Source organism: Phoca vitulina, unplaced genomic scaffold (genome assembly GCF_004348235.1).
Source record: "Phoca vitulina isolate PV1807 unplaced genomic scaffold, GSC_HSeal_1.0 scaffold15, whole genome shotgun sequence".
Classification (NCBI taxonomy): domain Eukaryota; kingdom Metazoa; phylum Chordata; class Mammalia; order Carnivora; family Phocidae; genus Phoca; species Phoca vitulina.
Window position 1 is genome coordinate 1775502 of NW_022589718.1, and position 15275 is coordinate 1790776.

Here is a 15275-nt window from a genome sequence, read left to right on the forward strand (position 1 = left end):
GATACTTGTACCCAATCAAATGTGTGGTGACACATACAAATATACACAACATACTTAAATCACAGGCATTTCTTAGGACAACATTAAGAATGTATCAGAACCACTATTTGGAAAAAAAAGCCCTTTATTCTGAGTTCAATTTTTTGTTCTGTTTTGTTAACAAGGAGCATCCTATAAGTCTTGGAATACAAAGGAATGCTTTTAGATATTCTGCTCAGAGGTACCAAACACAGAATCCCAAGGCTCTGGAGAAAATGGCACAGCTAGGATGACTAAACAGCCCTCGAAATAAAAGACTGTGAACATGGGAAAGAAAAAGCAGTGGCACTGATAACGGGGAAGGAAAATTTAATGACAGCCTACTGGAAGTGAAGAAAAGAACAGTGGGAACAGGGAGGTTAGGAAGTTAGTTAGGTGTGAGAGGGGAAGCGTTAGTTAAGAAGCGGTGTTGCCACGTCAAGGCCCTTCCCCGCGAACACCGTAAAATGCTACATGATAAAATGATGATGATAACTATGTTAATGTACAATCTTTGAAAAGCAAAACAAAACAAAACAAAAACCCTACAAATCTTTAGTGTCCAAAATACAAGTATATATGATTATTGGGTGCAGATCTATGAGGAAGTGCTGGAGAATGAGGTGTGCTAGGTCAGCGAGATTATCTTGAAAACTTAGCTTTCAGGGCCAGAATTTACAGATTAGTATAAAGAGTATGATGTTTAAACATGGAGACATGGGTTGTTGTCCTTGCCTAGCCTTTCACAAACCAGAAATCCTGGGCAAGTCATAGAATACTTAGTTTTCCTAATGTGTAAAAAGTATTTTTTGTTCTGTTAGTACCTAGTAGAGTACTGGGCAGAAAAGAGACACTCAGTAATTATTATCAGTGTGTCTTCTACTAATCTTTGCTTTTTCAATTTTAGCACCATTTATTTCCCCCAATTTGAGAAGTCAGATGGCCAAGATAAATGTATGCTAGGTCAATGTTCTGAGCAATTGCTCCTTACTTCTGGTAATTGGATAACTCATCTAAACATAAAGTCTTTTTTATTTGTATAGTGCTTTATGGATTCCAAAGCAAATACACATATACAATTTCATTTACTCCTCATGATCACCAGGTTTTGCATCCTCATTCTGTAGATGTGGAAACAGGCTGAGTGCCTAATCCAATGTCCATCAGGTAGCAAATGGAAGATCCACTTTAATAAGCCTCATGTTATACATCATAAATGTGCAGTGGCAAGTAATACTGAACTCAAATTCATTTACTTTGATTCTTAGTTCTCAACTATGTTTCTGAAAACAGAGAATGCCCTCTGGATAAATATGATGTTAAAATCCCATTCAAAGTTTTCATCATCTATATACAATTTCAGGGGAGAAACGGAATCTAGGTGTTACAAGAGAAACTTGGTCTGTGTGAGAAGCTGGATATATATTATGATTGTCTGCTTTTCCATAGGACTATGGATATAGGTAACATCTTTGTGTTCTATTTCCACCCTGCGGTAAATCCAATTAGCCAACTCTTAACAGCTATATGCTTCCAAGAGTTGATGAATCTCTTAACGGAATAAACACGTAAGAGGTCATTATCTGAAATTCAGTGAACTATATTAAATAAATTTTCATACACCTTTTAAAATCAAAGCATCTACTTAGAGATTTAATCTGTCTTGAATCTTATTTATACCAATCTTCTAATCTTTGATAAAAAACGTTTAGATATTTTAGTAATATACAAAACTCACAAATGCAGAAAATTCTCTATTTTAATTCTTAAGTTGAACTAAATAAACTAAAACTTACTATAAGAGCATGCATGCTAAATCTAAAAGGAATAGGGACAAAGAGAAATAAATACATTGTTAGAAAAAACTCTCAGATCACAGACCAAACACTAGTCATAGCTTCAAGAAAACAATGTTGACCATTATCAAACTTGTTACAAGAACACTTAAAACGTATAGACAAGTCAAATAAAAATCTATTTTGCGTCACCGGGGATGAGGTATAAGGAGTAAGAAAAAAACCTTTGGGCTTAAAAAAAAAAAATCCATCTTCTATGAAGGTCATCTAGTATAATAATAAAATACTGTGTCATCATTGTTTAGAGTAGTCCCTGTCTACCTTTCTTCTCTTTCATCGCCCTTCATCCCTTCCTCACTATTCTCTAATTATACGTGTGTTTTTTTTTAAATCTCTCAAAGGTAACCTAAGTCTTCCTGACATTCAGTTCCTACTATTCAGATTACTCTTAGTCCATCCTCCTTCACATCTTTGCTTACATAACTTCCCTGGCCCACGCCTGGACTGGCCCCCCATTACACTTTACCTTCACAGCACTCATCACCTCTCAGCTCACACAGTTGTGTGTGGCATTGCTTCCTGCCCTCCCCTCCACTCACCTAACAGTTCCACAAGGGCAGGTGCCGTGTCTGTTCTGTCTGGCACGGTGCTCGTAGCCCCAGCATAATGCATGAGTTCAGTAAATTTTGTGAAATAAATCCTTCATACTTGCAATCTAAAGTAGCCAATTCTAAGTTCCCAGAGCTGAATTGATCCAGTTTAACCTTCTCATTATTACTGATATTAATTTAGCTGGACCTTTCCCAATTAACAGTAAATTTCACCACATTCAGTGTAGTTAAAAATAATCCACTCAAAGAATTATGTAGTTTTGCTTAAAGGGAAAGAATATTATCACAATCAAATTTTTCTAAATTGCAAAGCTCTTACGCTTGCAAACAAAGTACCAGTAAAATTGTAGAAAATGGCATTGTTTGGGGCACCTGGGGGGCTAATTTGGTAGAGCACACAACTCTTGAGCTCTCAGAGTCACGAGTTTGAGTCCCATGTTGGGTGTGGAGCCTACTTAGGGAAAAAAAAAGAAAATGGCCTTGTTTGAGGGTGGCCTTATGAAGATGTTATTGTTTGTACTGGTGATTTATATATAATATATACAATATGTATTACCTTCCTTAATTATTTTAAATGCATACACTAACATCACATAAATTACCTTGCTTCTGTTCACAGTTCACAGCACAGCCTAAGATGAGTTGAAGCATCCTTCCGAGCTCTGCTGCATCAGAATGTTCTCCAATAAGATTCACATCAGGAAGGGTAAAGTCATTAATTTGCTGTCCTAAAATCTGAATGGGGACAAAAGGATTAGAACTGCATTTACATTTTACGTCCAAATAAAATATTTGATACAGATTAGTTTGTCAGCACCAGAAACTCATCGCTAAGGACAGAGCTGTTATGTCAGGTTCACTCCCAATTTCTATTTTTACCTCCCATACCTAAATTATAATAACCTCTATCACCACAACTTAGACCCCAAAACTGAATACTTTGATCCCTTCACCACCCCTAGAAAGACAAATTCTCTGAAGTTGAAAGTAGAGCCAGAGAGGTTCTGAACAAGGGGGCATCAGAAAGAGGGGAGATTAAATATAGGTTCATGCCCCAACAGTAAGATGCCCCCCAAACATGTTCACTCCATTTGACTCCAAAATGCTGATAGCCAAACACCTATATCAGGAAGGAGAATGGAGAATTCCTTTACAGGGAAATTGGCCCCAAATGAAATGAAATATATGCAGACAAATGGGCAGGTCCCTAATAACCATACACTGAAAAAAGAAAATTTTAAAAGCAAAGAAGCAGGATGAATATGGCTCGCGTGTTACGGGTGAACAGGATAAGGAGGTCATGCAGTGTCTGGTGGCTTATGGTAATAGGTATGAATCTCATTCTCAATACAATAGGAAACCATTAAAGACTGAGAAAAGTGCATAATCAGACTTATATTTTTAAAAAACCATCCTGGCTTTAGAGTGAAGAGTAAGAATAGACTAGAGGGGCAAGTGTAAAATCAGGGTTCCCAGTCAGAATACTCTAGAAATCTAAACAAGAGCTAATGATGGCTTGGTATAGAGACAGAAAAAGCTATATATTAACTAGTAGGTCTTATGATGATATCAAAAGAAGGAAGGACTATAGGATTATTTATAGGTTTTGGGCTTGAGTAATAGGGTGGACAGCAGGATCACTTACTGAGTTGTGAAGATAAATGATCTAAGTATAGATGCAGGTATAAATGCAGGTAAACTTGTGGGGAAAAACAGTAAGAAAATAATATAGGCTTCCAGGCTATGTTGTGTCCATTTGATATCTGTGATCATGAAATTTAAAGTAAAACTAGTTCCACTGCCTGATTTTTTCCCCCAAGCTATTCCTTGACTGTTCTGATGCAGCCTGAGAGGATAAAATGAGTTAATCTAGGGATGGGGGTTTGTCAAGGAATAAAACTAAAGTAAGCAAGGGAGTGGACTATAATAATAACCTGGATTCTAAACCACCTTCACAAGGGGATAAAAGGAGAGTTAATAGACGACAGAAAAGAAAGTATAACATAAATAATCATCTATAAACCATCCATATTATAGTGAAAAAGAACATTTACCTAGTAACTACCTAATAGATAGTTGTTTGAAACAACATCCTAAAAACTATACAATGGAAGATAAATGATTATTAATTTTGAGGTAAATTTTCCTTTACTTGAAACTACTGTAAAATATTATAAAATTAAATTATCCTATAGTAATACTTCTAAGCAGAGTGAGAAAAAGTCCTTACCTCATGATTATAATCCAGGATTCCCTTTAAAATTTTCTTTAAATTGCTTATCTGTTTAGAGAGAGATAAAACAACTGGGTAAAAGGCAAGCACAGATCAAATAATATAATCCAACATAAAAAATTTCTGGGGACGCCTGGGTGGCTCAGTCAGTTAAGCATCTGCCTTTGGCTCAGGTCATGATCTCAGGGTCCTAGGATCGAGCCTAGCATCATTGGGCTCCCGGCTCAGTGGGGAGCCTGCTTTTCTTCCTCTCTCTCTCCCTCTGCCCACCCCCCTCGTGCTTGCTCACTCTCTCTGAAATAAAATCTTAAAAAAAAAATTTCTGAACCAAAAATATAAAAAATAAAATTCAACAGTACATGTGAATTACCATAATCATCAAAAAAGGACTATCAATGGCTTAATTTGTGATCTCGAGATTTATAAAAAAATTGTTTCCAATCATGTTAAATTTTCAACGTTATGATTACACTGACAAAAACTGGGTTACTCTTAAAGTAACTTAAGTATAATGTCTCCAAATTCTCTCCACTGTCAGAAAAGACTGTTGTTTCTTTAGTTGAGCACCAAAGTAAATATTTAGGAGCATAAGGTTAAAAAATTACTATTATATCTTGAAATGCTAGTTAACAGTCAGCATTGCAAGATACTTGGGGTATAAGAAGCATCCTGGGGCGCCTGGGTGCCTCAGTTGGTTGGGCATCCAACTCTTGATCTTAGCTCAGGTCTCGATCTGAGTCGTGGGTTCGGGCCCCACCTTGGGCTCCATGCTGGGCAGGCAGCCTACTTAGAAAAAGCATCCAAGAAGCAAGGAGAGGGACCAACATGTTTCCTCTCACTCAGCCATTCCAAAGCAAGAGTTCACTGGCCTATATGTTATCTGAGTGAAATGACAGGTAGAATCACCTATACTATTTAAGCTATTATTTTCTTCCTTTTTCTTTTTTGACCCAATTCATACAGTTAAATTTGTGTTAAGTTAAAATATGTACACAATATGATTCTGTTGACCATCTACCTAGCTGTTCCTACTCAATGTTAGTAGCTGAAGATGTCCTAGGACAGAAGACAGCAGAAGCTGTGACTATCAAGTAAAAGTGGCTTAATCATAGCAGTGTGATCCAGTGCAATCAGACATATTACTTTTAAGGGAAAAATTAAACTGATAACTTTTTTTTTTTTAAGATATATATACACACACATATATTTTGAGAGAGAAAAACAGCATAAGCATTGGGGTGCGGGGGGCGGAGGCAGCGGAAAAGGAGAGAAGCAGACTCCCCACTGAGCACAGAGCCCGATGTGGGGCTCAATCTCATGACCCTGAGATCATGACCTGAGCTGAAACCAACCAGTCAGATGCTCAACCAAATGAGCCACCCAGGTGCCCCGGAAACTTATTTAAAGAAAACATCTCATAAAGAAAACTAACATGTTTATACTTCCAGAAAAATTTGGAGACATGGAAAATATATAATACACTTTATTTCTTTTATTCTAGAATGTTCATTTTATTCATATTTTAACATTTGAAATTAAAATGTCTCAAAAATCAATGTGTTCATTTAAAATGGTAGTTTACTTCCTACTGAAAAGAACTATCTTATAATCAACGGTATCTTAAAATTGAAGAAATATAACAGGATAAAATATGGAGAACAGGAATGCAAATCAGAACTGACATTTCCAGTTCTGAATATTAAGAATATGATAAAGTTCTCCCCCTTCTCTATATTACTGTCTCTGTTACACTCATGACACTCATGACAGTGTGCGTTTTACATGTGTGTTGTGTGCATGGAAGGTGGGGTATATACCTTTCTCTCTGGTCAAGACAGCAAGCAAACACAAATTGATTAGTAGCATTATTTTAAATATCCAGAATTGCTTTACCCATGTTAAAACATTAAAAAGTAATCATTTAGGCGTGCCTGTGTGGCTTAGTCAGTTGAGTGAATGACTCCTGATTTCAGCTCAGGTCATGAACTCAGGGTTGTGAGATCGAATCCCACATTGGGCTCTGCACTGGGTGTGGAGCCTGCTTAGGATTCTCTCTTTCCTTCCGCCCCTCCCTACCTCGCTCTTTCTCTATTAAAAAAAAAAAAAATATATATATATATACACACACACACACACACAGAGTATATACATATATAATGTGTTATATATGTATAAATCATTTGTCTATTCTTGAAAGATTATTTAGAAATTAAAATAGTAGCTTAAACCACTGTCCATTCACTCTATTAGTAAATAAAAGGAATTAAACAAAAGGAATTAAATTTTGGCAGACCCAATATTTAAGCAATCAATGACTATTTTTCATCAAATATGTGTTTTATGGAAGAAATATAAAGACAAACCAAGCTTAACATACTTCAAGTCCAGGAACTACACATGCTTACTCATTTGCATTTCTGAGTCTCTACCCCTCTGTATCAAAGAGAAATGGTTCTAGAGCTTTCCAAACTGGCAGTCATAATCATCACTGGGTCATAAAAATCAATTTAGTGTAACAAAATTATAGAGATGGAGAACAAATTAGTGGTTTCCAGGGAATAGGGTGAAGAGTGTGTGGTGTGGATGTGATCATAAAGGCAGCATCGTGGAGTCTTGCAGAGATGGAACAACTCTGTGTCTTCATTGTGGTGAGCATTATAGGAAACATTATCACCAGAGCTACATATAACTGTACATACAAAAACACAAAAGGGCATATGTAAAACTGGTGAAAACTGAGTGAACCGGCTTGTACCAATGTCAGTTCCTTAGTTTTGATATTGTATTATAGTTATGCAAGATGTAACCACTGGGAAAACTTGGTGAAAGGTACACAGAACTCTGTACATTTTTTTGCAACCCCCTGTGAATCTAGAATTACTTCAAAACATAAAGTTAAAATAATTTAGTGGGTTGCAACTAATACTTTTTAAAACCAAAACATCAGTGCCTAGAATAAGGGGAAAAACTTGTTCAACTATGTATGCACATACGTTTAGCTGGATAGGAGGCTGCAATGTAAATACTATTTCTTATTGTGGGTTTTGGCTTTCTCAAAGAAGCTTGAGAAATACTGGAACTTAAGGCTACCAGGAAAAGAAATGAAAATACTTCATTCTTAGTGTTCTGGGCTCAGTTAACAATGACCAATATTTCCTCATCATTAATAACAACAAGACTAGCAACTAACACTACATATGTGCACTATCCTAAGGACATGATATATACTAACTCATTTATTTCTGTGAGGTAGATCCTATTACAATCCTCATTTTACAAATGCGGAATCGAGGTACAGAATGATTAGAAGACTTTCCCAGACAGTGGATGGTAGAATTGTGATACGAACACAGGCACTTTGGCTCTAGAGTCCATGCCCGCGGTCACTGTGTTTCACTGACTTACACTATATATGTATCTTTGTGAGCAACTTCAGGTTACCTCCAATCTTTAATTCTGGATTATCTCACTACAGGCAATCTAGGTTTCTAAAGCTCACTGAACACATCAGATGAAAGTTCAACAAGTATATACACACAACTAAAAGACTATTTAACAGATGGGAAAATAAAAAGAAAATACCTTTAGCCTCCAATTATCTCCTACTTCGGTTTTGATTCTGTTTAGCCAATTTTCATCAAAATATGCAGGATCTCTGCAAATAAGAAAAAGCTAGCATATTAATCATGCAGCTATCAAGCTTAAAAAAAAAAAAAGAAAACTGAAACTTATCCCATAACATCACTTAACTGCAACATAAACATATATTTACCACATATTCGCCACTAAATAACTCATTGTGGAGACTGGATGCAATTATAGATTTCTCTAAAATCAACCTATTATCAGTGTATCATAAAACATATATATATTATCAAAAACAAACTAAAAAATGAAAAATGATAACATACAGTTGATATATTTTTAAAAACAAATTATAGATTAATAAGCTATCCTGGAATTAACATAATTTTTAGATATAGTAATATCTAAAACCAGTCAAAATTGAGACACAATTTTAAACAGACAAATGTATCAAGAAAAAGGTTAACATAAGCCTTTCACTTAATATTTCAATAATTTCTGTCACCTAATACTTTGAAAGTCACCAATAATGCTATTAAAATTTCAATTTCTGGGATGCTGATGGCTCAGTCGGTTAAATGTCTGCCTTCAGCTCAGGTCGTGATCCCAGGATTCTGGGATGGAGCCCCAGGTCCGGGGCTCTGTGGGGAGCCTGTTTCTCCCTCTCCTGCTCGCCCCTGCTTGTGCTGTCAAATAAATAAATAAAATCTTTAAAAATTTTTTCAATTTATTTTTTTTAAAGATTTATTTTAGAAAGAGAGAGTGTAAATGCGCGGGGGGTGGGGGTGGAGCAGAGGGAGAGTCTTAAGCAGACTCCAACAGGGGACTTGATTTCACAACCCTGAGATCATGACCTGAGCCAAAACCAAGAGTCAGATGCTTAAGTGACTGAGCCACCCAGGTGACCCAAAATTTCAATTTATTTAAATATAGAGTGAAAATAAATAAATAAATATTATAGACTGAGAACCTATTTTCTCACATGTAATACCAAGCATTAGACAAGTTGGACACTGTTTGCAAAATGTTTAAAATCTAAGTTAACATTGGTGTGGACAAACTGAAACACCTATGAATATACCTATACTTATTTTTCTTAGGAAAACCTCCCCACACTACTATAAATAGAAAGAAAAAAATTGTTTTTTGAGCCCAGCATGATCCTCATTTAAAAATTTTTGAAACCAATGCTCTAAGACATTAAATTATTTATTCAAGGGGCGCCTGGGTGGCTCAGTCATTAAGCGTCTGCCTTCGGCTCAGGTCATGGTCCCAGGGTCCTGGGATCGAGCCCCACACTGGGCTCCCTTCTCAGCGGGGAGTCTGCTTCTCCCTCTCCCACTCGCCCTGCTTGTGTTTCCTCTCTCGCTGTGTCTCTATCAAATAAATAAATAAAATCTTTTTAAAAAAATTATTCAAGACCACAGATTGAACACCTGTTTGTCCTGCTTTAGCAAGTGCTAAGTCCAGAGATCTTTCCACAACGCCACAACTGTCTCCATTCATCCCCAAAACATAATGGCAATGAGAGGAATGTTAGGGAAAAAAAAAAAAATCTACATTTCAACTTAAACTGTCACTCAAACTGATACAATCAGCACTAAATTTTGTTCATATCTTTAAGTGAAGTAACATGCTTATAACTTTTAATGTTATTGTTTAAAAAAATGTATTTAGGTATGAAATTTATGAAAAAAGTTACAACTAAGTCACCTCTAAAAATCTATTTTTATTTTTAAATTTTTTTATTATTTTTATTATTTCATAATTATTGTTGGAGCCTATATCATACAGCTTTTAAAAATAGCTTTATTGAGATATAATTCATATACCATATGACTCATCCATTTAAAGTATACAATGCAATGGGTTTTAGTACATTCACAGAGTTGTATGACCATAACCATTATCTAAATATAGTGTTAGGACATTTCCATCTTCCCAAAAAGAAACCTTTATCTATTACCCATCACTGTCCATTTCCCTCTCTCTCTCCAGCCCCTGGGAATTACTCATCGCCTTTCTGTCTCCATGGGTTTGCCTATTCTGGACATTTCATATAAATGAAATCATACGCTTTGTGGTCTTTTCTGTCTGGCTTCTTTCATTTAGGATGGTTTTAGGATTCATTCATATTGTAGTATGTATTACCACTTCATTTCTTTTTATGACTCAACAACATTCCATTTATGGGTATAATAAATTTTGGTTATCCATGCATCAGCTGATGTATATTTGGGTTGTTTTTACTTTTTAGCTATTATGAATAATGATGCTTTGAACATTTGACCAGTTTGGTGTGGACATGTTTCTTGTGGGTATATGCCCAGGAGTGGAACTGGTGGGTCCCATAGTAACTGTGTGTTTAACATTTGAAGCAAAGCCAAACTGTTTTCCAAAGTAGTTACACCACTTTACATTCCCACCAGCAATGTATGTTGGTTCCAATTTCTCCATGCACTTGTTATTTTCTGTCCTTTTAATTACAGTCATCCTAGTGGATGTGAAGTGGTATGTCACTATGGTTTTGATTTATATTTCCTTGATGACTAATCATGCTGAGTATTGGCCATTTGTATATTCTCTTTGGAGAAAAGTCTATTCAGTCTTTTCCTATTTAAAAATTGGGTTGTCCTTTTATTATTGAGTTCTAAGAGTTGCTTTTGGGGGTTGGGTTTCCCCCGCTTAGTATTTAAGAAAAAAGCCCCTTCTCAGACATAAAACACGTAAATAATTTGTCACATTCCGTGAGTTGTCCTTTCACTTTCCAAGAGTTTTATAGTTTTAGTTCTTATACTTAGATTCATTTGTGTATGGTGTAAGAGAGGGGTCTAAATTCATTCTTCTGCATGTGGATATTCACACCCATTTTATTTTTAAGCTTAATCTAGCTTTTTTAGAAGTTCAAAAGAATAAAAATTAAGTAAAAGAAACTAATTTGAGCAACCTTTTTTTCTTTTTTAAGATTTTATTTATTTATTTGACAGAGAGAGATATAGCGAGAGAGGGAACACAAGCAGGGGGAGTAGGAGAGGGAGAAGCAGGCTTCCCAAGGAGCAGGGAGCCCGATGCGTGGCTCGATCCCAGGACCCTGGGACCATGACCTGACCCAAAGGCAGACGCTTAACAACTGAGCCACCCAGGCGCCCCTTAATTTGAGTGATCTTGTACAAAATAAAGGGAAACTTATTGGAAGATCACTGAGGTAGGTTATGGTATTGAAGGATAACTGGGCCTCACAAAGTACTAGAATAAAGACCCGGAAAGCTGTTAAGAACCCAGACAGTACTCTCCTTCTGACTTTCGTCTTTGTTTCCGCCCATCTATATCATTCTCTCTGCAGACTGACTGTTTTCTGTTTCTCCATATACAAGGCTGAAGATAGCTGCAGACACGTTCCAAGTCTTCAACATTTTAGTTCAAACAGTTTAGAGACCAGCCATCATTCAGTCCCAATTCTAAATTCCCAGATCATTCTAAATAGTCCAGCTAGAGTCTGTTTTTCATCCCTAATCCAATTTATATGTGACCAAAAGGATAGAGGGCTTGCAAGTAGGTCACACACAACTTTAGGGGGAAGAATGACCACACCTGGCAGGATAAGGGTGAATTTTCAGAGAAAGTGACTGTTATAAAATGGGAAGACCACCCCAGAAAGTGTCCTTTTTCCTTAAAACCTCTTATAAAAATAGATAACGCAAAGAAAAGCAACAATTGAGGGAATTCTACTAAAATACTAAAGAACCATTATAAAAATAATTCAGAAATCAGAAAATATTCAATATTTTTTGACACTTGAATAATCTAAAAAGCATAATCATTGCCAATCAAGTGTTAGTCTTTCCAACCAAAAAAGACACATAAGGCCGGCAATCTGAGTTTGGTGCTACGTGGCTGATGATTATTACTCAAAGCCAAAGGCACTGAACTTACTAGCTGAGTGGCAATTCAGGGTCACACAACTAAAAGATACTTAAACTTCACCTGCAAGCTCATAAACTTATAAAAAAAGAATGCTTTAAAATGTCTAAGAAGGTGCGCCTGGGTGGCTCAGTCGTTAAAGGTCTGCCTTTGGCTCAGGTCGTGGTCCTTGGTCCTGGGATCGAGCCCTGCATCGGGCTCCCTGCTCAGCCGGAAGCCTGCTTCTCCCTCTCCCACTCCCCCTGCTTGTGTTCGTTCTCTCGCTGTCTCTATCAAATAAATAAAATCTTAAAAAAAAAAAAAAAAAAAGAAAGTGCCTGGCTGGTTCAGTCAGTAGAGCGTGTGACTCTTGATATGTTGGGGGCAGAGTTCACTTTCAAATTAATTTTTTAAATGTCTAAGAAATTATATACTCCAAAAACTCCTGAGATACTTAATTTACAATTTAGAGCAATACTTATAAGTAAAAGCACTCAGAAATATCTGAATATTGCAAATCAAACACTATGATACAGCTTGCTTATTCCTTCAAAGATCACCAAATCAAAATCTCAGAATCATGTCTGAGCTAGGGAGGGAAGACAACAAAAACCGCTGCTAAGCACCAATAATAATATACTAGGCACTGAATCAGGTACTTTACATTCACAATGACATTGCAAGGGAGGTATTATTATTCCTGTTACCATTAAGGAGTATCAGACTCTGAAATCAAGTAATTTTCCCAAGTTCAATCAGATAATTAAGTGGCAGAGTTGGCAGTATAATCATTTTTGTTAAAACAGATCAGTAAAGTTCAACACAAAACTGGTTTGAGCCAACAACACTAAGGTCCTGTGGCTCAGTATCTCCTTCATGCTGAATAAACTAGGTCACAAGAAGAGAGGGACCAACATGGTTCATGACACTCTATGTTCATTAAGGACAGGTATCTGTTCTCATTCACTCATTCCCAATACCTCATGTCTGACACATAGCAGGTTCTCAATAAATATCTGCAGACTGAAATACATTTAGAAAGTGACAGTACTTTTAAGCTATCCATAAACTTCCAATCTACCTCTTGGGCAGAACACAGCAAGAACAGTAGTCTTATAGTCTTCTTACATCCAGTGTGACTTTTCCCAGTAATAAACTTTGATTCAGTATGTAGGCATCTAACCATAACTCTGTTTCTATAAGTAGTTCACAATTTCAGCTATGTTTTCTAAGTACCCCCTAATTAATGCTCTCAGGCTATAACCAAACAATATAAAGGCAATTTTCTCCAAAATCTTAATAGACCATAGTTCTGCACAGACATGTAAATAACAACTGATAATCTTACTGGCGTGTTCTTCATGAGTAAGAAGCTATATTTAGCTTCTTACTATGTCTTGACTCTTGCTAAGAAAAACAAACAAAAAGAACCCATGAAACATACAAAACCATTTCCTTAGATTTTTCCAGTAACACATCTATCTGACTATAACTTATGAACTGGTCCTAGTTTAAGTTAAAAAAAAAAAAAAAAAAGCCCATTAACTTTAATCCATAACATAATTCCAGAAATATATCATCTGCCTGCACTTAATTACCTTCACAAAAATAAACACATTAAGTTTCATTTGTACTGCTATTAAGAATATTCTTATTGAACTCAGCCAAATTAAGATGGGTCCAAAACCAACACTGTATTTTGATTCCATCTCTCAATATGGCATTTTTATTAGCAAACCTTAGTACTTTTTAGATATGTTGATTTCTTAGGTCTGTTTTCTAATTGTCTTTTAATTACCCAAACAATCATTTTGGTCCCCTGCCATTAAATGTGTATTCAAGAGTTAGCTATAATAATTTTCACATCCATAATGACAAAAATATAGCAAATTATGCTTAGCCCCTATTATGTCAAATTAAGCCATAAAGGCACATAAGGGATAGGCGTTAAGCTAAGAATCAGCAACTCAGCGTACTAAAAAAAGAAAGTATCCATTTAAGAAGCTTTCCACCAACGTCCACAGCTTGACCTTCATTCTCTCTCTGTTGGTCTCATCTATCTTCTTTTTCCCCCTTTCTTAAACTCTAAAAGCTAAGACTAATGGCACTTAGAGGCATAACTTACTACTTCTGCTCTTAGTCTTTCAATCAATATGTGGTTGTGGTATAATAAAAAACGTATTTGGTCTTCATCCCTGGTTCCTGGCACTGAGCTCCTAAAACCCTTAGCATTTCCTAAGTGACAGGAGTGTCCTTTGTAATTTATAATGAGTCTTTCTGACCATAACTGAGTTTATGCTAATGAGGTGATTCATTGTGGATGAATCTAGATAGCTTCAGGATGGAGGCTGGTTCCAAAGGAACAAACCACACGACTAGAGGACTGGAACTTTCAGCCCCACTTCGACCTCCAGAAAGGGGCTTGAGGTTGAGTTCATAATTTCAATCACATCTATGGAATGAAACCCCAAATAAAAATCCTAAACAACAGGGTTCAGGGAGTTCCTAAGCTGCTGAACACATTGATATGCTGGGAGGGTAGCATGCCTGGAGAGAGCATGGAAGCTGTGAGCTCTGCGTTGCCCGCAGCCCCATACCTTGCACTATGCATCTCTTTCCTTTGACTATTCTTGGATTATATTCTTCATAATAAAACTATAATTGTAAGTATAAAGCTTTCCTGAGTTTTGTGTCATTCTTGAAAATTACTAAAAGGGCTGAGGGTGGAGAGGAGTTCATAGGAACTCCTGAATTTGTAGTTGGCCAGGAAGAAGTGTGGCTGAGCTGAGGATTGCACATCCACCTGGCATCTAAAGTTGGGGCAGTTTTGTGGGACTGAGGCCTTAACTTGTGGAGTCTGCACTAACTCAGAAGTTAGCGTCAGAACCGAACTGTAGGACATCCAGCTGGTATTGGGGAAATTGTTGATGGGAAATGAGAGAGTGGTGGTGAACTATTCTTGGAGACAAAAGATAAAAGATGATAAAAGCTGCTTTCTTTTAATTTCAAAATCAAAATAAGTCCATATTCATTCATTCAACAAACAAGGTACCAGAATGGTAACAAGTAGTCCAGATCACTTAGGACATACTATTGTGAGTACTTTGGCTTTTACCCTGAGTGAAATGGAGT

The 15275-nt window shown here is 36.5% G+C and overlaps 1 protein-coding gene across 6 annotated transcripts in view; it reads right to left on the bottom strand.

Moving 5' to 3' along the window:
- HOOK3 (hook microtubule tethering protein 3) overlaps positions 1 to 15275 on the bottom strand; it is a 104987-nt gene that overhangs the window by 70772 nt on the left and 18940 nt on the right. For all 6 annotated transcript variants that reach the window (XM_032413300.1, XM_032413301.1, XM_032413299.1 and 3 more), the window contains 3 exons: positions 8241 to 8313; positions 4656 to 4706; positions 3028 to 3160 (listed from right to left, as the gene is read on the bottom strand). In XM_032413300.1, coding sequence (XP_032269191.1) covers positions 3028 to 3160; positions 4656 to 4706; positions 8241 to 8313 — 257 coding nt within the window. The remainder of the gene's footprint in view (positions 1 to 3027; positions 3161 to 4655; positions 4707 to 8240; positions 8314 to 15275) is intronic.